The sequence below is a fragment of the Myxine glutinosa genome, chromosome 3, assembly GCF_964187855.1.
Source record: "Myxine glutinosa chromosome 3, kmMyxGlut1.1, whole genome shotgun sequence".
Classification (NCBI taxonomy): Eukaryota; Metazoa; Chordata; class Myxini; order Myxiniformes; family Myxinidae; genus Myxine; species Myxine glutinosa.
The window spans coordinates 19388855-19414287 of record NC_136263.1 but is presented as its reverse complement, the minus strand read 5'-3'; the positions used below and the strand labels follow the sequence as shown (position 1 = coordinate 19414287).

The 25433-nt window shown below is 41.3% G+C and overlaps 1 protein-coding gene across 2 annotated transcripts in view; it reads right to left on the bottom strand.

The window, feature by feature from the left end:
- LOC137424268 (ARF GTPase-activating protein GIT1) overlaps positions 1-25433 on the bottom strand; it is a 117656-nt gene that overhangs the window by 56896 nt on the left and 35327 nt on the right. For both annotated transcript variants that reach the window (XM_078773734.1, XM_078773735.1), the window contains exon 6: positions 5436-5566. In XM_078773734.1, coding sequence (XP_078629860.1) covers positions 5436-5566 — 131 coding nt within the window. The remainder of the gene's footprint in view (positions 1-5435; positions 5567-25433) is intronic.

Sequence of the window (25433 nt, the reverse complement as noted above, 5' to 3'; positions counted from 1 at the left end):
TCTGCATGGAGGAGTGGGCAAAAATTTCTCCCAGTCGATGTCAGAGACTGGAAGACAGTTATAAGAAATGCCTACTTGAGGTTGTTTTTGCCAAAGGGGGCAAAACCATCTATTAGAGCCACGGGTGTACTTACTTTTTCCACATGCGAAATTTGCATTTATGTTTATTTAAATTATACAATGGACTACAAAATGTAAATGTTTCATGATATTTGTTGTATTATATCACCTTTATCTATCAATATTGTTGAAATGAAGATCAAATAGCTGTATGTTGAAATATGTTGAAAAAGTCAAAACTTTACATGGGGTGTACTGACTTTTTCACGTGACTGTAAGTGGCCAGTAGTATGTGACGAAAGTCGTAAGTTAAACCGTTGCAACAACACAAAATCTAGCACTTTCCTGCACAAGTCTGCAAACACAAAGCACACACACTGCAAGCGCGCGGCGTGATTGTTTTCATCGCTCTCGGGCACGTGACGCCGTTACTAAGCGGAAGTGACGTCACTCTGCCCTCACCCATAGTGTTCTTCCTTATGAGTAGATACACCCACACACCAGATTAGAATTCGGTCCTTCGCTTACGCATGCACGCACGTAGGGGAAAACCATAGTCCCCCTTTCGCTCCGCGGTGCGACGGGGGACAAAAAATAGCGAATTTATTTGGGCTTATGTATTAAGACGTAAATTAAGACAAAATATCAAAACCGACTAACAATGTAACTTGTTACTTGCATCAGGATTTTATTAAATATTATGGTCCTCTTGCTGTAGTTTGCTCATTCTTTTCAGACTAAAAAACTTTTTGATGGCATACGAATGTTGTCCAGAAAATATCGTCGTAAAAATTTGCATTTATTTGTCAACTGTCAAAGTTATGAAAGTCCAAAGCAGCATCACACAAACAGCTCAAATCATATGGTTCCTTTTTCCCTTATCATATAATCAATGAATGCTTTGAAACGATTGCCAGGACAGCCTCTCAATTGCATTAAATTGCAGAAAGCTGCTATTTAGAGAAAGCATAATTTTGGTAGTTGTTTTACAACAAAATTATTTTTCAACTTTAAGATGTTTCATAGACTCTGAAGGGTCTATCGATATGAAATTTAACATACAAACTAACTTACATGTCCTCTTGAAGATGTGTACAAGAAAAACACACGTGGGGTGAGAGTTAGATGAGGGTCAGGATTTTTTTTTTCTTGTGCCTAGGACCTGCCCATGGTTACCAACGACTCGTATGCCAAATTTGGTGGGCACCGAGCCATCTGTTGATTTTTTACGATTTTCCATCTTCCAAATCAGAGCATGCGCACTTGCACAGGCAAAATTAATTTACTGTGCACTTGTTCATACAAACGCCCCAGCGACTGTTTTTCATTTATTTTACGTTGTACAAGTTCATGCGAGCACCCGCTCTTCTCGGCAATGTCCCCTCGACACCATGGTGTTATCAAAATTAGAATTCCACGTCAAAATAAATCTACGTGATAATAAATAACGATAAAAAAAAAAAATGGTAAGAGTTTGATTCCCGACGCCTTGATATATTACAAGGCATTAGGCTTTGTTATGCCTTTTTATCAAAAAAGCAACTAATTAAATGTATAAACGTTCGCCTATGGACAATTTTGACATATGGAAATTAAACGCACGTCAACTATATGTCTAGAAGTTAAATATTGAATTAAAAATGAAAGTTCAGTCTAAGATGATAAAAGAGAATGTGTGTGTATGTGTGCATCCTCCATAACTCCAAAACCATGAAAACGAGCTGACCAATATTTTGCATGCACATCAAGGGGGCGCATGAATGAAAACTGGTGTTTGGGTACATTTAAACACTCCCTTTGTAGATGATCAACTCATCTCATCATGAAAAAACAAAACAGGATTATCCTTGGTCAGCCCGCAGGGGCCTTAATCCACCATTTATTTTGGCATGCTCAAAAATGCCTTGCCTTAGAACCACGGTGTACTCTCATGGACTAAGTAAAGAAAATAATCAAAATCTGCCTTTGGATTTTAAGATCGGAGAATCATCAACCACTAATTAAGTGTTGAAATCTGGAGTGAAATCCAAAATTTTAATGAAATTAACGATTCTTATAACTCAGCGTATTAACATATTTACTTTAAGCAAGCAGGGCGATGATCCCTCCTTCTCCATATTTACAAATTGCAAAAAACGTTAAACTTGACTTTCTTTACTGTTTGGAGAATTATATGCGGTGAAAAAAAAAGATGAAGGAATGTGCTGAAAAGGTGACTTCATCAAGTGCAATGAAAATAATTGTGATAAAGCCCTAATCATTAAATGTCTGATCTTCGCTGTATACATCACTAATCGCTTGCCAGTCAGCCGTTCCTCATCAACCATTTTGTTGGAGTGTTTACATGAGTGCTTAAGCCACTTGGCGAGCACTCCACAAGCTACTTGGTAATGAAACACACCGATGTTTCACAATTCTATTGCCTTTCCATTTGCTTTATTTGTCTTTTTGCTTAAATATTTTTAAGGACTTTGTTGCTCAAGGAGAGGGGATGACACACTGGAGAGGGGATCGTTCATTTGTGGTCTCATTCATTTCCGAAATGTTTATTTCGTTTATTCAAAAGGTAACTTTTCACCAAAAGTTTTTTTTTAAAATTATCATTTGCTTTATGAAAACTTACATTTGTGTGGTGTATGCATATGAAAACGAATCTCCTTTGGGCGGTGTATCGGATACCGCTTCCCGCGATTGCTGTGAAGTAAACATGCATTACCTGTTTCGTTTGCATGAGTTGTAATTAAAATGTTTATTTCGTTTAGTCAAGAGGTAACTTTTTACTAAAAGTTTTTATTTTTAATTATTCATTTGCTTTATGAAAACATACATTTGGGCAGTGTACGATACCACCTTTACCCCCCTTCAGAGGCCATTTTTCCCCGCAAAGCTGGGGTTGGCCTTTTTCGGGGACCGTGGTTGTTGTTGTTTTTTTGTCCCCTTTTTGAAGCAATGTTTTACGGCCGGATGCCCTTCCTGCCGCCAACCCTTTTTGTCGCCTTTTACGGATACCGCTTGGGAATTACCAGTGAACTGGTACTCAATTAGCCGACCTCGGAAGGATGACAGGCTGAGTCAACCCCCCTGGCGTTAATTCAGCGATCGACCGGGATTCGAACCCAGGATCCTGGGATCCTAAGCTGGCACCCTAGCCGCTAGCCCAACACCAGGCTTGCCAGGCAGGCAGTGTACGATACTGTGCTGTGAATTTTTAATATATCTCGGCAATTTCCCATCTGTTATTTATTTAATTCACATTGTGGATTACAGGCCATGTACTTGCACATGACAGACGCGTTGAATCAGTCTTAAAATGGACAGAGGCCTATGGAGCCTCAGAGAAATGTGAGGAAAACAAAAGAGTGGAAATGTGTTTTTGAAGCCCCTCCCAGAATGGGTGGAGCCACTCCCACGGCCAGAGAACCTCCCACGCAGACTCACCTTAGCAGAATATAATAGAGATATTTTGACTCTGGAAAATCCTCTCTATCTCTTTGTTGATGACTCCACTCTCTGCCGCTCCATAATCCCAACCCTCAGATCGGCAGGCAGCAGCCTCTTCACTCTCTGCAGACCTGGACAATATCACAAACTGGTCAAACAAGTGGAACATGTCTTTCAATCCTGACAAATCTCACATTCTCACTTTGTCTCTCTGAAAAGACCGTCTGGACAACCCTCCAATCTACTTTCTGAACAATCCTCTTGATATGAAGAGGTTCTTTCACTAAAGCTTTTGGGTCTCACTATCTGCCATGATCTCTCCTGGGAAAACCACATTTCCAAGCTGGCCTCCAAAGCCAGTCGCCGACTAGGCATCCTCCGTCGCACGAACTCCTTTCTGGGTACTTCTGAGCTCCTCACCACATACAAAGCTTTCATCCGCAGCTCAATGGAATACTGCTCCCCCCTCTGGGCTGGTGCTCCTGCCTCACACCTAGCTCGGCTTCACGCAGTTGAAACCAAAGATTTCAGAATCATTGGAATCTCCCGCGATGAAGCTGATTCTGAGGGCCTTTCTCTCTCTCACCGCAGGCAGGTAGGTGGTCTTTTTGTCTTCTACCGACTCCTCTCCGGCCTTGCTCCCCCTGCTCTGTCTGTGCTCTGTCCCCAAAGTATTCCTGCAGGACACACAAGATCTGCCAGCAACCCTCTTCTGGTGAAACTGCCAAAATCAAGACTCTCTGCTCACCTTCCCTCCTTCATTCCTCTTTTCTGCCACCTCTGGAACAAATTCCCACACTCTCTTCAATCCCTCTCCTCCATCCAGGTCTTTAAAACAGCTGTTCACCACCATCTCATTATCTTCCCCCAACCAAAACCTTGATCTTTTCTACCCCCGTTAAAACACCCCAAATCCGCCTCTGTAAATCCTCAACTTCTTTCCTGAAATTCCTATAAGTGTTCATTTGCTTTGTACCGTGTACCCCTCCCTCCTCCCCAAGCCCTCCCCCTTCCACAGATCTACCGACGTTCCTGTTCTCTTCTGTTGTTGTGCGTGTGTGCTTCTCACTCTCCCCCTCTTGTCTCCCACTCCCTTCATTGCACGTTTTATGTGTCTGTGCATGTTTTCATGTTCAATGTGTTAGGTCTTACACAAGCCGCGATTCTGTATACAAAAAAAAAAAGAGAGAAAAAAAAGAAAAAGAAAAAAAAAGCAACATTTATTTCACATTGTGGAAAACATGTCCTGCACTTGCAAAGGATTCAGCCGTGAAAACTAGTGCAGAAACCAATTTTTTAATTTTATTACAGACCACGATTATATTTTCTTTGCATTATTATGAAAACGCATCTTCTTTGGGCGGTGTATAATCGCTCTGAACGAAACAGGCATTAACTTGCTTCCTTTGCATGATTTGCAATCAAAATTTAACTTTGTTTCTTTCAAAAGGTAATTATGATAGAAAACGTGTTGGTTCAGGCTTTAAATGGACATCAGAGGCCTATCAGAGGCAGATGGAGCCTCAGAGGGAAGCGAGGCAAACAAAATGGTGGAAATTTGTTTTTGAAGCCACTCCCAGAATGGGTGGAGCTACTCCCTCAACGGGAGAGGTCTCACCCACGGTCAGACAGACAGACAGACAGACTGATCACCTTAGTAGAATATAATAGATATACCACATTACACATTCACAATATACCAATTTATAATCATTGGAAAAACTCATCAGTGTAAGAATGAACTTTGCTCCATCTAAACGGCAATGAAATATCTCTTATGACTTCTCATAACCTTTGTATGCATGTCCTTCCCACACAAACCAGGCAATATTACTCCGTATTAAAAATGATTAGTACTGTTATACAAATCAACTCATAGAAGTGACCTACTTTGAGACACGCATCCTTTAAAGTGAATTATGGCTCAAATGTACCTGGCACATTGCACAGGTGTCTGGCCGAGAGCATCGAGGGCACCTGGGTCAGCACCATGAGCGACGAGCAGTTCGGCTTGTAAGGCTTGGCCAGCCTTGGCTGCTACATGTAGAGCTGTACTGCCCTTATCCTGGAGAGAAAGTGACAGATGTAAGAAGAACTCGAACAGCACTCTTCGACATCGCGACGTCGGTATGCCTCCGCCCACATTATTACATCATTATACAAACTTGGCGTAAGTTTGATTTAAATCCATTCAGCTGTTCTCAAGTATCACATTTATACCTGACATGACCTTTGATGCCAAAATCTAATCAGTTCTAATTTGCAACAATATATATATATATATACATATATATACATATGCATGTACGTATGCACGTACGTACGCATGCATATATATATATATATATATATATATATATATATATATATATACATATATACATACACACACACACACACACACACACACACACACACACACACACACACACACACACACACACACACACACACACACACACACACACACACACACACACACACACACACACAGTCACGTGAAAGAGTAAGTACACCCCAAGTAAAGTTTTGACTTTTTCAACATATTTCAACATACAGCTATTTGATCTTCATTTCAACAATATTGATAGATAATGGTGATATAATATAACAAATATCATGAAATATTTACATTTTGTAGTCCATTGTATAATAAAAAAAAACATAAATGCAAATTTCGCATGTGGAAAAAGGAAGTACACCCCTACATTTATCACAACTTCAAATACCTAAAATTAGAATCAGGTGCACCAGCTCAGGTGCAAATTATTAGAACATCGTTAGAGAGGATCTTGGAGGAACCTGTCTTATTTAAACCTCAGACATTTAGTTTGGTTTGCTCTTTGTTGTTGAAGTGTGCGGCGTCACCATGCCGAGATCAAAAGAGCTCTCTGAGGCCTTCAGAAAGAAGGTTATAGATGCCTACGAGTCTGGGGAGGGATTTAAAAAGATCTCCAAACAATTTGAAATCAATCATTCGACTGTCTGGAAGATCATCTACAAGTGGAGAAGATTCCAAACAACTGCCAACTTGTTCAGGCCAGGCCGCCCCAGCAAGTTCACCCCGAGAGCAGACCGCAAGATGGTGAAAGAGGTCTCTAAGAACTCCAGAATGTCATCACGGGACCTACAGGTAGCTCTTGCCACTGTGGATGTCAAAGTGCACGAGTCTACCACTAGAAAGAGGCTGCACAAATTTGATCTACATGGGAGGTGCGCCAGGAGGAAACCCTTGCTGTTGTGGAAGTGTAACTCAGCGTAACTTATTAATTGGCACTGGTAACTTATTAATTAACCTGGTAACAAAGCAAATACATTTTACATGCAAACTCTGTGAAGGACGAGTTTGTAAATGAGTTAGGAATGTGCACGAACAATGTAATCTCTTGAAACACCTGGTCAAGGCCCCAGGCTAGAGCACCCCCCCTGCTGTGTAAATGGAAATCACAGCAGGAGGGGAGCGAGCTGATGCCAGGACTCGGTGCGATGCATGACCTCGGGACATTAGCGGAGAGGAGATTAAGTCCAGTTTGGCGATATAACGAGAGCAAACGTTGAGTAAAGTAGACTTGTCCTCAGAAGCCCTGCCCGACGGAACGATGGAATGAACGAGTACTTGCTACGTGAAGCGCTGACCGAACGGGAGTGTCGGATGGAGAGAAGGACCAGCGAAAAGAGTTAACCTGATCCATTATATTATGCGGTATCATTTTGGTAATTGGATGAAGTGAATACAGTTTAATAAACTAGACCTTTTGTAACCTGTGTCCGGTCTTTGGAGTCCTGTGAGTCATACACAAATTCTACAACAATATGGAGGCACCGCTGAAATTTCGAGTGGACGTCGCCAAGGTGAGCATGTAAGCATGACGTCTTGGGGATCTGTCCATTATGAAATATGAATTCTGAAGATGGAGGATTTGGTGTGTGGGACTTGCATTCCGTAGGTAATCCAAGGAGTGTAAAAGTATTTTTGTCACGACCGTCCAAGGTAAAAGTCACGGATGGAACGGTTTAAATGATTCTATTATTCGTGTGCTTGCATATGCGTACGGTATACGCTGGGTGTTAAGAGCCTTACTCTGGTCTGCGGGCAAGTCGGCTCATGAAGTGCACCATGAGGCGATTTGTTTGCCGGGTCGGTAAGGTTCGGTAAGGTCCGTACACGTGTACAATCGTGTACACCCGTTTTAAATAGAGAATTTTTTTTCAGTTTTCCCGCCATAACTAAAACTCGTTCGATTTTTTTTGACGAAATTTGCTAGATAAATAGCATGGGTGACACGGATTAAATGATTTTATGATTATGAATTAATGAGAAAATGATTTTATATTTAAATATAAAAATTGATCTGCTTGGTGTTAGTTTAAGGGCTGTTCCAAATTTATCTTGATTATGAGACAAAAAACAGCAGAATGGGAATCAACAGACAATGGAACAGCTCGCGACGAGTGTTTGTGGGTGACAACCACCCTCTGGTCGAGGCTCATAGAAGGGGTGATGCTTACTGATTCGGCACGCTTAAAATAGGTGTTAATGGTGGGATGTCAGAGGTTTTGGCGTGGGCTTAATAGTCACACTGTTTGAAAAATAATGCTCGATGCAACATGATCCTAAAAAGAACCCATCCCTACATCGAAGGATAAGGAAGGGAAGGAATGGAAAATTTGAAGTATTAAAGTTACGGAACTCAAAATGTCTGGGTTTGGATGGAGTCATTAAAGGATTGAGTCATTCATTGGTTTGATGATGGTCCTAATATTTTGATAAATGTTTGATAATGGTCCTGGTGATTTTAGTCCTAGGAATAATATATGCTAGTGGTTTGTCTGAAGGTTTTAATGAGATCGGATTTTATCTATCTATAATTCCAGTAATCTCGGTGTGTGTGTCGGTCTGTCTGTATGCGACCGCTGTTTCTCAACAACTACCGGTCCGATATACTTGAAACTTGCTGTTGGAACTTGCTGTTGGAACTTGTTGGAACTTGCTGTTGGAACTTGTTGGAACTTGCTGTTGGAACTTGTTGTTGGAACTTGTTGGAACTTGTTGTTGGAACTTGCTGTTGGAACTTGCTGTTGGAACTTGTTGTTGGAACTTGTTGTTGGAACTTGCTGTTGGAACTTGTTGTTGGAACTTGTTGGAACTTGTTGTTGGAACTTGCTGTTGGAACTTGTTGTTGGAACTTGTTGTTGGAACTTGTTGGAACTTGTTGTTGGAACTTGTTGGAACTTGTTGTTGGAACTTGTTGTTGGAACTTGTTGTTGGAACTTGCTGTTGGCACTTGTTGGAACTTGTTGGAACTTGTTGTTGGAACTTGTTGTTGGAACTTGCTGTTGGCACTTGTTGGAACTTGTTGGAACTTGTTGTTGGAACTTGCTGTTGGAACTTGCTGTTGGAACTTGTTGTTGGAACTTGTTGTTGGAACTTGCTGTTGGCACTTGTTGGAACTTGTTGGAACTTGCTGTTGGAACTTGTTGTTGGAACTTGCTGTTGGAACTTGCTGTTGGAACTTGTTGTTGGAACTTGCTGTTGGAACTTGTTGTTGGAACTTGTTGTTGGAACTTGTTGTTGGAACTTGTTGTTGGAACTTGTTGTTGGAACTTGTTGTTGGAACTTGTTGTTGGAACTTGTTGTTGGAACTTGTTGTTGGAACTTGTTGTTGGAACTTGCTGTTGGAACTTGCTGTTGGAACTTGTTGTTGGAACTTGTTGTTGGAACTTGTTGTTGGAACTTGCTGTTGGAACTTGTTGGAACTTGTTGTTGGAACTTGCTGTTGGAACTTGCTGTTGGAACTTGCTGTTGGAACTTGTTGGAACTTGTTGTTGGAACTTGCTGTTGGCACTTGTTGTTGGAACTTGTTGTTGGAACTTGCTGTTGGAACTTGCTGTTGGAACTTGTTGTTGGAACTTGCTGTTGGAACTTGTTGTTGGAACTTGTTGGAACTTGTTGTTGGAACTTGTTGGAACTTGTTGTTGGAACTTGTTGTTGGAACTTGTTGTTGGAACCCGTACTTATTTAATTAATTACATTTCTTATTACATTACAGTAATTACATTACAGTAATTACCTGAGGTAATTACAGTAATTACAGTTCCGGTAATTACAGTAATTACAGTAATCATTACAGTAATTGCAGTAATCTTATTACAGTAATTACATTACATTAACTCAGGCACCTTTTGAGTAAGGAAGCTGATATTTGGACATGACACTGACCAAGTGATGTGGCTGTCAAGGAAAATATTGATTTATTGATTAATCATTTAATAAATTAACTCGTTGATTTATAAATGACTTATTTAATTAAAATTCCTGAGAGATACATCTTCGGATGAAATACTTGCAGATTGGTAATTATACACAACAGTAGAAGCTATGAGCCAATTGATTAAGGAAAATATTTTGTGATGGCCATATTGGCAATTTCGTGGCCATATTCGTGGCAACTCAGTTAGTGCCACTGCACCTTTAAAATGCATCCCTGCGTTCATTTTTCGATCGATTGAGTTGAAATTTTGAACAATCGGATCTGGACTGTCGTTGTTAACGACTCTAGCACGCACTCGTCCAATCAGGATGGAGCGGTATGGTCCCCGGATCATCACTGCCCGCAGTTTTAATTAATTTTACTTTTTCTCTTGGTCATATAATTTTGAAGACATGCGTGTCATGATAGAGGAAATGTTTGTTCTGTTGAACGGAATAAATGTTGTTTATTTGTGTGGGAGTGTATTTTTGTGTATTTCTTGTGTATTTTGGATATATTTTCACGACTAATTCCAGTTAACATCCTGCAAAATTTGCTCGTTTGCTGGCCGAGTCGAAATTGCGTTGAGTTTCTATGGCATGCGCCATTAAAAGCGCTGTGTAATGGTTGAGCTCCTTTTATTTCGGTTTGGTCATGCGGATGAGCAAACAAAGTGACAAATGCTGCGGCTGGAGCAGTAGAAGCGATGTTTTTTTAATGGAAACGATGTAATGAGTAATTAAAAGTGGGAGGGGGCAACACCACGCATACCTCTTTTAAGGTGTGTATAAACCCTGGAATATTTCAGCAATCAATACAATGCTGAAACTATGTAAGTTAAGTTAATGAGTAATTTACTGAGTAATTTAATGAGTAATTTAATGAGTAATTTAATGAGTAATTTAACGAATAATTTAATGAGTAATTTAATGAGTAATTTAATGAGTAATTTAACGAATAATTTAATGAGTAATTTAATGAGTAATTTAATGAGTAATTTAATAAGTAATTTAATAAGTAATTTAATGAGGAATTAAAAGTGGGAGGGGGCAACACCACGCATACCTCTTTTAAGGTGTGTATAAACCCTGGAATAAACGTGGGAGGGGGAAACACCACGCATACCTCTTTTAAGGTATGTATAAACCCTGGAATATTTCAGCAATCAATACGATGCTGAAATGATGTAATTTACTGTGTAAGAGGGTCGACCTTGGGTTTGTTTGGGTTTGTTGTTTATTTTGTGGATGTGTATTTTTTGTGTATTTTGGATATATTTTCACGACTAATTCCAGTTAACATCCTGCAAAATTTGCTCGTTTTCTGGCTGAGTCGAAATTGCGTTGAGTTTCTATGGCATGCGCCATTAAAAGCGCTGTGTAATGGTTGAGCTCCCTTTATTTCGTTTTGGTCATGCGGATGAGCAGACAAAATGACGAATGCTGCGGCTGGAGCAGTGGAAGCGATTTTTGAATTGTTCAATGATTATTCGATACTGTTATGACTTATTGTCAATAGGTATACTAAGTGGCCATGAGGTAGCCTGTTGCTATGTACAGTTTTATTCTATTGTTGATTATACCACATAACTGTGGTGATAAAGGAAATGTTCGTTTTAAATAGATGATTATGATATGACCATGACTATAAAATCATGATGATTATTATGAATGATATCATAGGGTTCAAATGCAGAATGATTGCATGAACTTGGGAAAGAACTTTCAAGCCCTATGGGATAAATTGGGTGTTACAAGCGATGGAGCTTCAAAATTTAGCATGATTGAAGGAATTTACAGTCTTATTTCAGGAGTTTTACGAAATTTAAATGGCCAAGAGATTTTGGGTACTATTAAAAGGAAAATGATGAGATATTTTTCCCAAAGAACTTTAATATCTGCCATCCATTTTGGCTGTCTCACGAATGAAGGATGAGTTGCCTTTAGTGGTTGCAAAGAAAATTTGTGGAGACCAGGCAAAATGGGGAAATATGTCAGATATGACCCTAGGACAGGACGGTGATTCATCAATTAACATGAGGTACGAACCAGAGGTGACGACCGATGAGATTCGATCTCAGTCAATGGATGGACCTGTCCTGACATCATTGGGGAAAGGGCTTATGCAAGGAGTCATCCAAAATGATTAATTTGATTTATTGATGAATATTGATGAATTAATTGAAATTGAATAATTGATTGAATTGTTAATTGATTGAATCTAATTGATTGAATTTAATTGAATAAATTTAACTGAATAAATTGAACTGAATAAATTGAATTGAATATATTGATTGTTTGATTAATGAAAATGCGGTCTCAAGAAAGAAGCTTTGATATCTTTGCGAGATATTATCAATGTGGAGACAACCTGGGAAAATTGAGCAAGGTGGTGAGTTTATATACAGATATATATGTGCGGTTACCATTGTGTGATTTCCCCGTCAAACAGAGCGGACACCTGAGGATTCACCCATTTCATACTGACCCTCCGGCTCATCTGCAAATACTGATCTGTGAGATTGGATTGTGCAAAAGCCACAGCTGAGGGAGATTCTCTGGAAATCACCGTGTGAACAGGTGGAGAGACCCTTCCTGGAGGTACGAGTGAAGCTTTAGAGGAACAAACTACAACACATCCAACGCTACTTTGATAAAAGGCAGAATGGGAAATGGAGCCTACAAGAATACACAAGGACAACCAGAGATTCCAAAAAAAAAAGGTACTTGTACACATCATATGTACGACCGTTATGGTGCCGAAGCTATAAGGCAGGTCGAGAATTGGTATTTGTGGACAAAGGGACATGATGAGGAGTTTCCAAGAGATGGTACATTTGAGCGAAGTCGATTGGAAAGATTAGAACAAAGATTGAAAGCCAGAAAGAGACAGAATCTAACGGTAGACTGGCTTGCATTCCATCTTTGGGATGGTGAATCCAGACAACGGGAACAGCAAGAACAGATAACGGATGTAGAATTTAAAATAAAAAGGATACAGGATACAGTGGAGGAGACAAATGCACAACTGCCCTCGAAATTAGGAATGAAAGTGACAGTTGTCCCATCTGATTTCCAGTTGTCTCCCCAAAAAGGACGGTACAGAGAATTTTTTCGTGTTTCAGGAGATAACGAGAGATTGCAGTGGCAACTCAGGGATGTAGAGATGCAGCCCAGCAATACAAGTGCACAGGTGCACAGCCCAGGTAACGACAGAAGCCGGTGCTTCAACTGTGGAGAGATGGGCCACTGGATAAGGAGATGCCCATATCTGAGCAGAAGACAATTTCGACAGGGAAACCAAGGACAAAGAAACCAAGGACAAAGAAACCAAGATCAAGGGTACCAGTGCTGACCGATACCTCAGACAATGATTAGGCCTTCATTGCGACAAATCCCAAATGACGATTGGCCTCAACAAATTAGATTACTGGACAAACATGAATAACTGTCGATGATTCTTGTGTCTGAAAAGTTTTCAGAGCAAGAATGATTCATTTTTCTTTTTGCTTGTTAACAAATTAATAATTAATTGATCAAATGCCAAAATTGGATCTTCTATTTTGGGCACAGCAATTTTAAATTTACAAAGTTTGGAACAATTGCGTTGCAATTGTTGGCAAACCAAGTAACAAGAGTCACATGATGATCAGGTGGGAATTTCGGACTATTGTTCCGCACAATTGATAGGTCAATGGTAGACTGACATGCAAATGGGTGTGTAGTCAAAATTTGGATAGATTATTGTGAAGGCAGAAAGGGTAATTTCAATTTGACATCATAAAGGTTTTCTAAGAATGGACTTTTGGTTCATTTGTCTATAAGCATTTTGAATTTGATTGACAAATTTTATGAAATTGAAATAAAATTGACACCCATCTGATCTGTAAATAATGGTTCCAACGCAAACAAATATGCATAATGCATGTGTGTGTGTGTTTTTGTGTATCAATCTTACAAGATTGTTGACACCGACAGTGTGCCTGTCTGGAAATGGATAGTTATATGTGGATGGGATTGGGATATGTGGATGGGATTGAATATCCAGAGAATCCGTAAAATAAAATAGAAATATAATTTGATTATGAACATTATCTCTTTTGTCAAGGGAAATGGAATATAAAAAATTTGATGTGCTGGGTTATGAGCAGCCATTAATTAATAGTAAAATTGTGAGTAATTTTGGGATTCCATTTTTGATAGAATGTATATGAGAATAACATCTATTTATGGATATGAGCTTCATAAAAGGAAATGAGGAAGTACAAAAACATCCAAATTTGGGAGAGGTCTTACACTGACTTCCCAGAATACTCTGCTCATGGATTTTATATATATAAACTTGAATTTTATCAGCATATAAATTGTGCTGTATGTATGGATGTGTTTTAGGCATAGATGATATGGGAAAAGAGTAAAGAAAATTTTGCTGGTTTGAACTATTGTGGGTTTTCAGTTCTGGAGTTTAAACAAAGTCACTGGTTAACAGATGAGAAAGGATAGTAAATAAATTATTCTCTGCTGGGCAAATTAAGTACGATATTACTAAGACTTATGAGAGCTATTGTTCCGCCTTACAGCAGTGGAAAATTATTGGAAAAAATTAGATCCAACATAATGAATCTATAAAAGAATGTGATAGGGATAATATCCTCAATTTGTACTAATTATTTGATTGTGGGTAAAGGAATTAAGTCATCGTAGTGGATTGTTAACAGCAGCCTGAAAATGTCCTGAGAGTGTGCATCCATGTAATCAGAAATCCCAGATTTGTTTTTACAAACAACATTTTGGTAGAGGTCTTGTGTGGAACACTTCCTTGGTAGATAAAAAACGGTACTGCATGCTGGCAGCCACTTTTGCGGCCAGTTAGGCCAAACAAATTGAGAGGAAATTGTAGTTAAATACGTAAGTTACACATGGCTATTTGTAAAAAAGGAAATTTGTTGAGATGGGAAACATTTTTTCGAAGGTTTATTAAGGTGTTATAATATGACATGTGGCAAGGCAAACTATTGGATGGGAAAATTAGATCTGGCTATAGAATAAATTTATTGACCCCTTGAAGTTAATCCTTCGAATCATTGTTTCACTGGCATTTTTGTTCAAATTGGAAATAGTTTGGTAGAGCTTTGGTTAAAACCTTTGGTTGCGGTATCTTGGAACGAATTGATAAACCATAGGAGATTGATAAGAATAGAAACAAATATGGACCCAAAATAGAAAGTTGGATTCATGCCCCTCATTGCAAACAAGCACATGGGGCTAAGGTGGACGATCCCACAGAAAATGAGGCTGCACCTAGCAGCCCAGCAGAACATTCAGTGGTAGAAAAATGATAGTCGTGATTTACAGTCATTTGAATTACATTTTAACACCCCTTGCATTGATAAACATTACATTTTCAACATGTGATATTCCTACTTGGAATAGTGACATTTATTTGCCTACATGCATGACATACAATTATCTACTGATATTAATACAGCATGAGTGAAAAAAAAAAAAAAAAAAATGTATCACAACTACACTCATGATCAGGGGATTGAGTTCAACCCCGGGAGATAGGGGGATCAGGGTAAGACAAATAATCCGATTATGTTACATATTAAGGGATTTTCTTTATTTACCTTTTAGGAAGCTTGTTAGTTTGGTATATAATGTTAAATGTCATCGACATATAACTATGTCATAGGTATGAACATATACAAGGAGTAGCAGACTTGTTTGTTGGTTTAGTAGTTATATTGGCAATTGTTTTAGTGGTGGCTTGCTTGAAAGCCTTAGTGACGGTGTGTTTGAATAAGGTAACCAACAACACGATGATAACGCATGAAGTGACAAATGAGGAAAGAAATGTGGAACCAGAAAAGGAAGACTTTTATGGCAACATAAACAGTAGAATTAAGATAATGGCATAACGACAATGTTATGAGTTGTGTCAATTACAATATCAATGAACTCATATCACCACGAGTGACACACTGTTAAAAAAAAAAAAAAAAAAAAAAAAAAAAAAAAAAAGAGGGAAAAGAAAAAGTGGAGAGGAATTATGGTAATAATACATTATGCTTAATTTGTTGGTTTGGGAAAATTGTTGTTGGGAATTAGGTATTCCCGTTTGTGATTGTAATCATATACAATGCTATTCTTAGTTTAGTAATAAAATACATACCTGATTGAATATTATTTGTGTGACGCATATAAATGAATATAACTTTTTGAGTTAAGGAAAAACAACAAATTGTTGAATGTGAAACTGTCGGAAGATATACATGATTATGCTGATTTCATGGTAAGATGTACCCTATCTGATTCAGTGTGTGCGGAAAGCAGATTCAGATATGACTGAGCATAAAGATAAGACGAGATCACATTTTGGAGGGATTGCTAACGGAATTGGGAAGAAGTTCGAGAAAGAAAATTTGTGGCTAAAAAATGAAGTTAATCGTGGCATACACCCTCTTTCTCAAAGAATGATGAAGACATTCTCCCGTGTAACTTGGAGATGAATGCTTACCTTCACCAAGGAAATTTATGTGACCATTTGCCTGGATCACACTGCAACATATGAAAGAAAGGCGATCACTTACTCTTGTTCGAAGACTTCGAACATTCACCACATCAGAAGTTGCAGGACAACGACATTTTACCTGCAACCTCTGTGAAATGCGGGGACATATGTTATTACTTCACCAACGTCCGGGGAACCAGCATGGAGCTGCAAAAACGGCTGTGCCCTTGTCACAACAGCTGTGCACGATTCTGCTGGTTGCTCCTGGTAAGGACCATTAATGACCTGAACACCATGGTCCCAACATCAGTGTGGATGCATCCGGCATCCCTGTTCCACATCTTGCTGGCCAATCAACGTCACACCAATACTTGCTGCCCACTCACAATGAGGGAAGAGGCAAGTCGACTACAACTGGGTGAAGGCCTTGTTCAAGGAATCATTATGGTTCACAGCAAAAAGTGGCAAGAATGCTACATGGAGAGAAGGGTCAGTCTATGACTCCGCAGTGTTACCACAACAGCGAAATCCTACACGAAGTAGTGCAGGAGCTATGAAGACATTAGGAGAAAATGTTTCATACCTGGATTCAAACACAAGTGATCAGCCCTTCCTTTCAAACAAAGTCAACATTTGTGTGGAGGCAAACGTTTTTTGCCAGATGGTGCAGATGCTGTACAAAACTTGAAAATGAAGTGAAATTGTTGTATCTTGGTGATGGTGAAGTGTTGTTTTGAAAATATATTTGTGATGCAAATCCAATAGATTGAACGATATGGAAGAAGTCAATGACCAACGAAATGTTTTGTGATTCTTGCAGGATGACGGTGTATGCCTAAGGGAATTTGATTACCAAAGTGATTGATTATTTACTTATACTTGTAATGATGTTTACTTGTAGTGATTGATTGTTTACTTATATTGATGTTTAGATTAATGGTTAATATAAACAAAAACAAAAAGATGAGGGAATTGTGGAAGTGTAACTCAGCGTAACTTATTAATTGGCACTGGTAACTTATTAATTAACCTGGTAACAAAGCAAATACATTTTACATGCAAACTCTGTGAAGGACGAGTTTGTAAATGAGTTAGGAATGTGCACGAACAATGTAATCTCTTGAAACACCTGGTCAAGGCCCCAGGCTAGAGCACCCCCCCTGCTGTGTAAATGGAAATCACAGCAGGAGGGGAGCGAGCTGATGCCAGGACTCGGTGCGATGCATGACCTCGGGACATTAGCGGAGAGGAGATTAAGTCCAGTTTGGCGATATAACGAGAGCAAACGTTGAGTAAAGTAGACTTGTCCTCAGTAGCCCTGCCCGACGGAACGATGGAATGAACGAGTACTTGCTACGTGAAGCGCTGACCGAACGGGAGTGTCGGATGGAGAGAAGGACCAGCGAAAAGAGTTAACCTGATCCATTATATTATGCGGTATCATTTTGGTAATTGGATGAAGTGAATACAGTTTAATAAACTAGACCTTTTGTAACCTGTGTCCGGTCTTTGGAGTCCTGTGAGTCATACACAAATTCTACAACACTGTCCATAAAGAACATCAGGGCAAGACTAAAGTTTGCCAATGAACACCGAGGCAAAGACCAGGACTTCTGGAGCAATGTGCTCTGGACAGATGAGTCAACGGTAGAGCTATTTGGCCACAGTACCAGAAGACATGTTTGGCGAAAACCAAAGACAGCATTTGACCACAACAACCTGATACCAACTGTAAAGCACGGTGGTGGAAATATTATGGTTTGGGGCAGCTTTGCTGCATCAGGGCCTGGGCAGCTCACCATCATAGAATCCACTATTAATTCTTCAGTGTACCAGAGAGTGCTTGAGGATAATGTGAGGCCATCTGTCAGAAAGTTGAAGCTCAACCGAAGGTGGACCTTGCAACATGACAATGACCCTAAACATACCAGTAAATCCACCAAGGAATGGCTGAAAAGAAAGAAATGGAGGGTTCTGGAATGGCCAGGTCAAAGCCCAGATCTAAATCCCATCGAGATGTTGTGGGGGGGATTTGAAACGAGCTGTGTATACCCAGTGTGTACCCTGGATAAGAATAGGTACGCCGTATCCCTGCGTGTCGTAAGAGGCGACTAAGAGGGTTGGCGTCAGGAAGGGCATCCGGCCATAAAAACATTGCCTCAAAAAGAGAACCATGACAATTACAACTACATGTGGGCAGGGTACAGCCCGAAGTGGAGATCGGTTTCTGAGGTTTGGGACATGGAATGTAGGGACAATGACAGGGAGATCAGGAGAAGTGGTGGAAGTATTGGTCAGAAGAAGAGTGGACATATGTTGTGTGCAAGAGACGAGATGGAAGGGAAGTGGTGTGAGAATGGTGAAGGGTAGGCAGGGACAGAAATACAAGTTTGTGTGGCAAGGGTGCCCGGAGGGCGTGAATGGTGTTGGTATCCTGTTTTCTGAGGAGTTTGTAGACAGTGTGGTGAGTGTGACTAGAGTGAGTTATCACTCATGATGGTGAAAACGGTTGATGATTGATGATGGTGAAAGGTTGATGATGGTGAAAATGATGATTGGAAAGCTCTTGGTGAACGTCATCTCGGGATATGCTCCGCAGGTTGGTCGAAGCGATGAAGAGAGGGACAGGTTCTGGTGTGCGATAGAGAAGCTGATGGAAAACGTGAAAGATGAGGAAGTTGTTGTGGTAGGAGGAGAACTAAATGGACATGTGGGAAGGAGTATGGATGATTTTGACGGAGTTCATGGGGGTTACGGATATGGTGTGAGAAATGAAGAAGGTGAAAGGATTTTGGAGTTTGCTGATGGAGCTGATTTGTTGATTTGTAATACTCAGTTCCAGAAAGAGGATAAGCTTGTTACATACACGTCAGGTGGGTCGACGACAACCGTTGACTACCTGATGGTGCGTAGGCGAGATAGGGGGCACCTCTGGGACACAAAGGTGGTCCCGGGGGAGGAGGTTGTTTCACAGCACCACTTGGTTGTCTGCGACGTAAGGGTGACAGGTGCGAGGAGAGCTCGGCGGGTGAAGTACCAACCGAGAATGAAGGTGTGGAGGTTGAAAGAGGTGACAGTAAGGGAGGCATTAAAAGAGAGGCTGAGTAGGGTCGAGGATGATGTGGTTGAGCTTGAAAGTGGTTGGATGTCAATGAAAGCTAGTCTGTTGGGAGCCGTTGGTGAGGTATGTGGATGGACAAAAGGACCACCGAGGCACTCGGAAACATGGTGGTGGGATGATGAAGTTGGAAAGAGGATTGACGAGAAGAGGAAGAAATTCAAGGAGTGGCAGAAGGCAAAGGGTAGATGGCAAGTGCAATGTGCCAGGCAGAAACAGCAGAGCATGAATGTTATAAGGCAGCCAGGAATGCTGCAAAGAAAGAGGTAGCAAAGGCGCAGGAGGCATGTAGGAAAATGTTCGGAGAACGCTTGGATTCGGAAGAGGGTCGGAGAGCAGTATTCAGGATTGCAAAGCAGGTAGCGAAAGAGAGGTGTGATGTGATGGGGGTGAGTTGCTTGAAGGATGAAGTGGGACAAATCGTTGTCGACCCAGATGGAATTAAAGGAAGATGGAAAAGATATATGGAAATGCTGTTGAATACAGAGAATGAATGGGATGGCAACATAGAGAGTAACCCAGTTTTAGGACCGGCAGAGAAGATAACTGAGAAGGAAGTTGAGGAAGCGATAAAAGCAATGAAGGGTAGAAAAGCGGGAGGGCCGACGGGAGTTGTGGGAGATATGTTGAAGGCAGCAGGAAGTTGGGGTGTGAAGAGAATGACAGAGATCTGTAATCTGGTGGTGAAAGAAGGCCGCATTCCAGTGGATTTGGGAACTGAGTACCCTCGTCCCTCTATACAAGGGGAAAGGTGACCCTCTGGAGTGTGGCTCGTACCGAGCGATAAAGTTATTGGAGCATGGAATGAAGGTATTGGAAAGGGTGTTGGAGAGGAGGATAATGAAGAAAGTGAAGATCGACGAAATGCAGTTTGGATTCATGCCAGGAAGAGGAACGACAGACGCGCTTTTCATTGTGAGGCAGTTGCAGGAGAAGTACATGGAGAAGAGGAAGAAGTTGTTTCTTGGGTTTGTTGATCTGGAGAAAGCATTCGATCGGGTTCCACGCAAAGTATTGACATGGGCATTGAGGAAGTTAGGAGTGGAGGAATGGTTGATCAGAGTAGTGATGGCAATGTACAAAAGAGCGCGCACAGCTCTAAGGACGAAGGACGGGAACAGTGGTGAGTTTGAGGTGAAGGTGGGAGTGCATCAGGGGTCGGTACTAAGTCCACTACTATTTGTAGCTGTGATGGAGGTGCTGACTCAGAACGTAAAGGAGGGTTTACCGTGGGAGTTGTTGTATGCAGATGATCTGGTGTTGATTGCGGAAAGTATGGATGGACTGAAGGAAAAGATGAACACGTGGAAGGAATGTATGGAGACAAAAGGTCTGAAGGTGAATATCGGAAAGACGAAGGTGATGGCAAGTGGTAAAGCATGTGGTGAGGTGGAAAGAACTGGGAAGTGGCCCTGTGCTGTGTGTAGGAAAGGTGTCGGAGTGAACTCCATTCAGTGTACAATGTGCGCTGAGTGGGTTCATCAAAAATGTAGTGGTCTGAGAGTGAGAGGGTCATTAACCAGTGTGGCAGCTACATTCAAATGTAAGGTGTGCACAGAGGGAGCTGCAGATGGAGGAAATGTTGAGTTGGATCTTGGAGACGGCGTGAAGCTGGAAGGTGTGAAAACATTTTGCTACCTCGGAGGCATGCTGAATGGAGAAGGTGGTTCAGACTCGGCAACGGTTGCTCGAGTGAGATGTGCATGGAAGAAGTTTCGGGAATTGAGTGGCGTGCTGATGATGAGGGGAGTGTCGTTGAAGCTGAAGGGAAAGGTGTATGCTGCATGTGTGAGAAGTGTTATGATTTATGGGAGCGAGACATGGGTAATGAACGTAGAGCAGCAACGAAGGCTGGAAAGGGTGGAAATGCGAATGGTTCGACGGATGTGCGGAGTATCGTTGAGAGAGAGGAAGACAAATGATGAATTGCGAAAGATGATGGGAATAGAGCCTGTGATTGATGCTGTGAAGAGGAACAGGTTGAGATGGTTTGCTCATGTGTTGAGGAAGGATGAAAGTGACTGGTTGAGAAGAGTGATGGAAATGAATGTAGAAGGAAGTAGAAGACGGGGAAGACCGAGAAAGACTTGGCTGAAGATGGTGTAAGAAGAAATGCGGGCAAGGGGGTTAACAAGGAGAGATGCAGAAAATAGGGCAAAATGGAGAAGATTGCCATGGGGACCGCAAGGCTAACCCCCGCTCTAGCAGGGAAAATGGCCTTTAAAATGCATGTTGTTGTTGTTGTTGTGTATGCAAGAAACCCCTCAAACATCGCACAGCGAAAGAATTCTGCATGGAGGAGTGGGCAAAAATTTCTCCCAGTCGATGTCAGAGACTGGTAGACAGTTATAAGAAACGCCTACTTGAGGTTGTTTCTGCCAAAGGGGGCAATACCACCTATTAGAGCCAAGGGTGTACTTACTTTTTCCACATGCGAAATTTGCATTTATGTTTATTTAAATTATACAATGGACTACAAAATGTAAATGTTTCATGATATTTGTTATATTATATCACCTTTATCTATCAATATTGTTGAAATGAAGATCAAATAGCTGAACGTTGAAATATGTTGAAAAAGTCAAAACTTTACATGGGGTGTACTTACTTTTTCACGTGACTGTCTATATATATATATATATATATATTGTTGCAGATCTCCAAACGTCGGCCTTCCCCTTATTAAGGGGGGATTAATCCCCTTGTCCTTTTACTGGCCGACGCGATCCCAGGGCTATCACGTTCCTTCCGGTCGGTGTTAAATAGGGTTGTTGGTCGTATTAGTCCTATTACCTAAGTACTAACACCGGCCATGAAGCAAGGAAATAACCCCATCCGAACTACGGCGTTAGTGGACACGCCGAGCGAAGCGAGCCGCGATTCGGGCCGTTATCAGGAACTAACCCCATTGGAGCGTTTATGATCGTGCCACACTTACCCAATTGAGAAATCACTGGGACGGTCGAATTGAGAGGAAAAACAGGAAGAACAGGTAATTTATTCACACTTTGTACAAATAAGAAGAGGAAGGAAAAGAAAGAATGTACAGGGAAGAGGAAGAAGCAGATACACAGGGCAGCCTTATACAGTCTTATACTAGTCCCTGGACACGGGCCCGTTCACACTCAGACTCACTCTCAGGCTCACTCACACAGGGGTTTGTAGATGGTCGGGTTGAGGGTCCAAGGGTCCACAGCTCGTCCGGTCCCCGACTCGTACCATGCAGGCGATGGAAGACGGCAGGCAGCTCTCCGCGTGGCGCAGGCGCGAGGCGGACAATTATATATCGGGGAAAGGTCGGTTGGCTGGCGATTATATTGCGTACGCAATAGGTGTACCGGCGCCTTTATACGCGCTCCCGGTATTGCGATGTACAATGCGCTGCTCCCCCACTGGTGTTACCAAAACGCCTTTCCTCGAAAGTCCTTCTGCACAAATGCCAAGGTTCGGCTTCCCTCACGAGTCCTTCACCACGCTGCAGTCCTTCGCCAGTCCTTCTCGGGCGAGCGAGCTCAGTCAGCGCTCTGTAATGCGCATCAATCCTTCTCCACGTAAGTCCTTCAGAGGGTTTTGCGTGCGCGGTTATATATCGCCGCTTTAGCCAGCCCTCTCGAAGCTCTAGCCACACCCTAACCGCGCCCCTTAGCCATGCCCACTTGAGCCCTGGTTGGTTGGTGAGGTCTTACCGGCTCCGCCCTTGAAGGCTGCTTGACGTGGCCACACCCCCACCCTTGCGCTCCGCCCCCTATTCTGGCCTTACCTCGTGGCCTTTGGGCTGGTTTGAGTGAGCAAGAGCAGCAAACGCTGCTGGCAGCCAAAGCGTAACAAACTGCGAGGGGCAATGGGGTGCAGACAGAATAGGCGCAATGGAGTCGGTTGGAGGGAGGCTGCAAAATGGACGGGGCCTACTCTTATTTGTTTTACACAACGCAGATGCAACTATTGGAAATGGCCTTATCCTAAACACATATTATGAAATAACTAACGTTCTAAGGTGACCTACATGTTGCATGTGGCCTAGCTATGGGGTGCAACCTTTAACCTTTAATGATGTTACCTGTGTGGGTTCTCAAAACCGCAAATATATATATATATATATATATATATATATACACAAAGAATTAAGTTAAGCACCCCTACACAAAGAATTAAGTTAAGCACCCCCTAATCCTGTCCTGAACCTGAACCCCCTCGAGCACGTTTGGGACATGTTGGGACGACAAATTGCGAAGATGGTCCCTCCAATAGCCAATCTGGATGAATTGGAACGTGCATTACATCGGGAATGGAACAACCTGCCACAGCAACGCATACGACGGCTTACAGGGTCTATGAGACGTAGGGTTGAGTCAGTGATCCGATCACGTGGGTCCTACACACGTTATTGACGCAAAGATCGCTAGAGGTCTTCTCAGAACAATGACTGTACGTTAGAAAACATAAACGTCATCCACACTGTCCGTGATGGACCTATAGCTCCATACCTAAATTGAGGTGAAAATATGCCTAAAATTCCCAAAAAATTTCACCTTAAATTATTCAGAATAAAATATTGAAAACGGCATGATTGTTATGTTTTTATGTGACCATAATATCACTTCTCCAGAAAATATAGCAATATCATGGGTATATTACACTGTTTTGACGACAACAAACTTGTAATGTGCGAGGTTGTAAAAAAACGGGGGGGTGCTTAACTTAATTCTTTGTGTATATATATCTATATATATATATATATATATATCTATATATATATATATATATATATATATATATATATATATACACTTCTACCAAGTTCGGTCAAACTCCCATCACTGGTTCACAAGTTAGCAAAGTAATATAATTTTTACCTAATGGGATCACAGACATTTGACCTCTTGACTCCATAATCGAATCTGTTTATCTTTATATCATTATAGATACCTGTACCAAGCTTGAGTTGTTTCCCGTCAACCATTCTTAAGTTATCACAAGAATGAAAATCTACTACAGACTGACATTTGGCCGTTGACCTGTTGATGCCAAAATATAATGAATTCATTTTTTCATCATAATATATACCTTTACCAAGTTTGGTCAAAATTCAATCACTGGTTCATAAGTTAGCACGGGAACATAATTTTTACTTCACATGACCTTTGACTTCTTGATCCCAAAATCTAATCAGTTCATCCTTTTATCATTATACACACCTGTACCAAGTTTGGCTTATATACCTTCAGCCATGGAGTTAACGAAACCCTAGCACGGACGGATGGATGGATGGATGGATGGACAACCCGAAAACATAATGCCTCTGGCGACTTCGACAAAATAGGCATAAAAACCAGTTGTGCCAGGAAAAGCCAATGAGGGAGAGGAGATGAGGGTTCAGAATTTCAATTATGATACAACTGTACAACAAACAGACTGGCACTCTCCACACACAATTACAATACTTAACCAATATCCTACACATTTACAAAACACTGAAACAAAAATCAGTCGAGGAAGCTTTGGAGAGAGAGAGGGATAGAGAGAAGAAGAAAGAGAGAAAGAGAGACAGAGAGAGATGGTGAAGGGGCAAGGGAGAGATGGTGAAGGGGCAAAGGAGAGGGAGGAAGAAAGAGAGAAAGAGAGAAAGAGAGACAGAGGGAGATGGAGAAAAAGAAAAAATCCTCTATCTCTTTGCTGATGATTCCACCCTCTGTGGCAACATTTTTCATCCTTCAGACAGGCAAGGCAACAGCCTCCTCCCTCTCTACAGACATTGAAAAATCAGGAGCTGGTCCAACAACACTTGGTATATGTCTTTCAACCCCGACAAATCACAAACACTCACCCTGTCTCCCAGAAAGAACCATGTGACAGATGCTCCCATGTACTTCCTAAAAAAACACTTTAAGAGGTTTAAGCAACTCTAACTTGTGGGCCTCACCATCCAGCCACTAACTTTCTTGGGCAGACCATATTTCCAAGATGGCCTCCAAAGCCAGCCACCAACTGGGCATCCTTTGTCTTGCAAGGTTTTTTCATTGGCCAATCTGAATGCTTGACAACCTTCATTC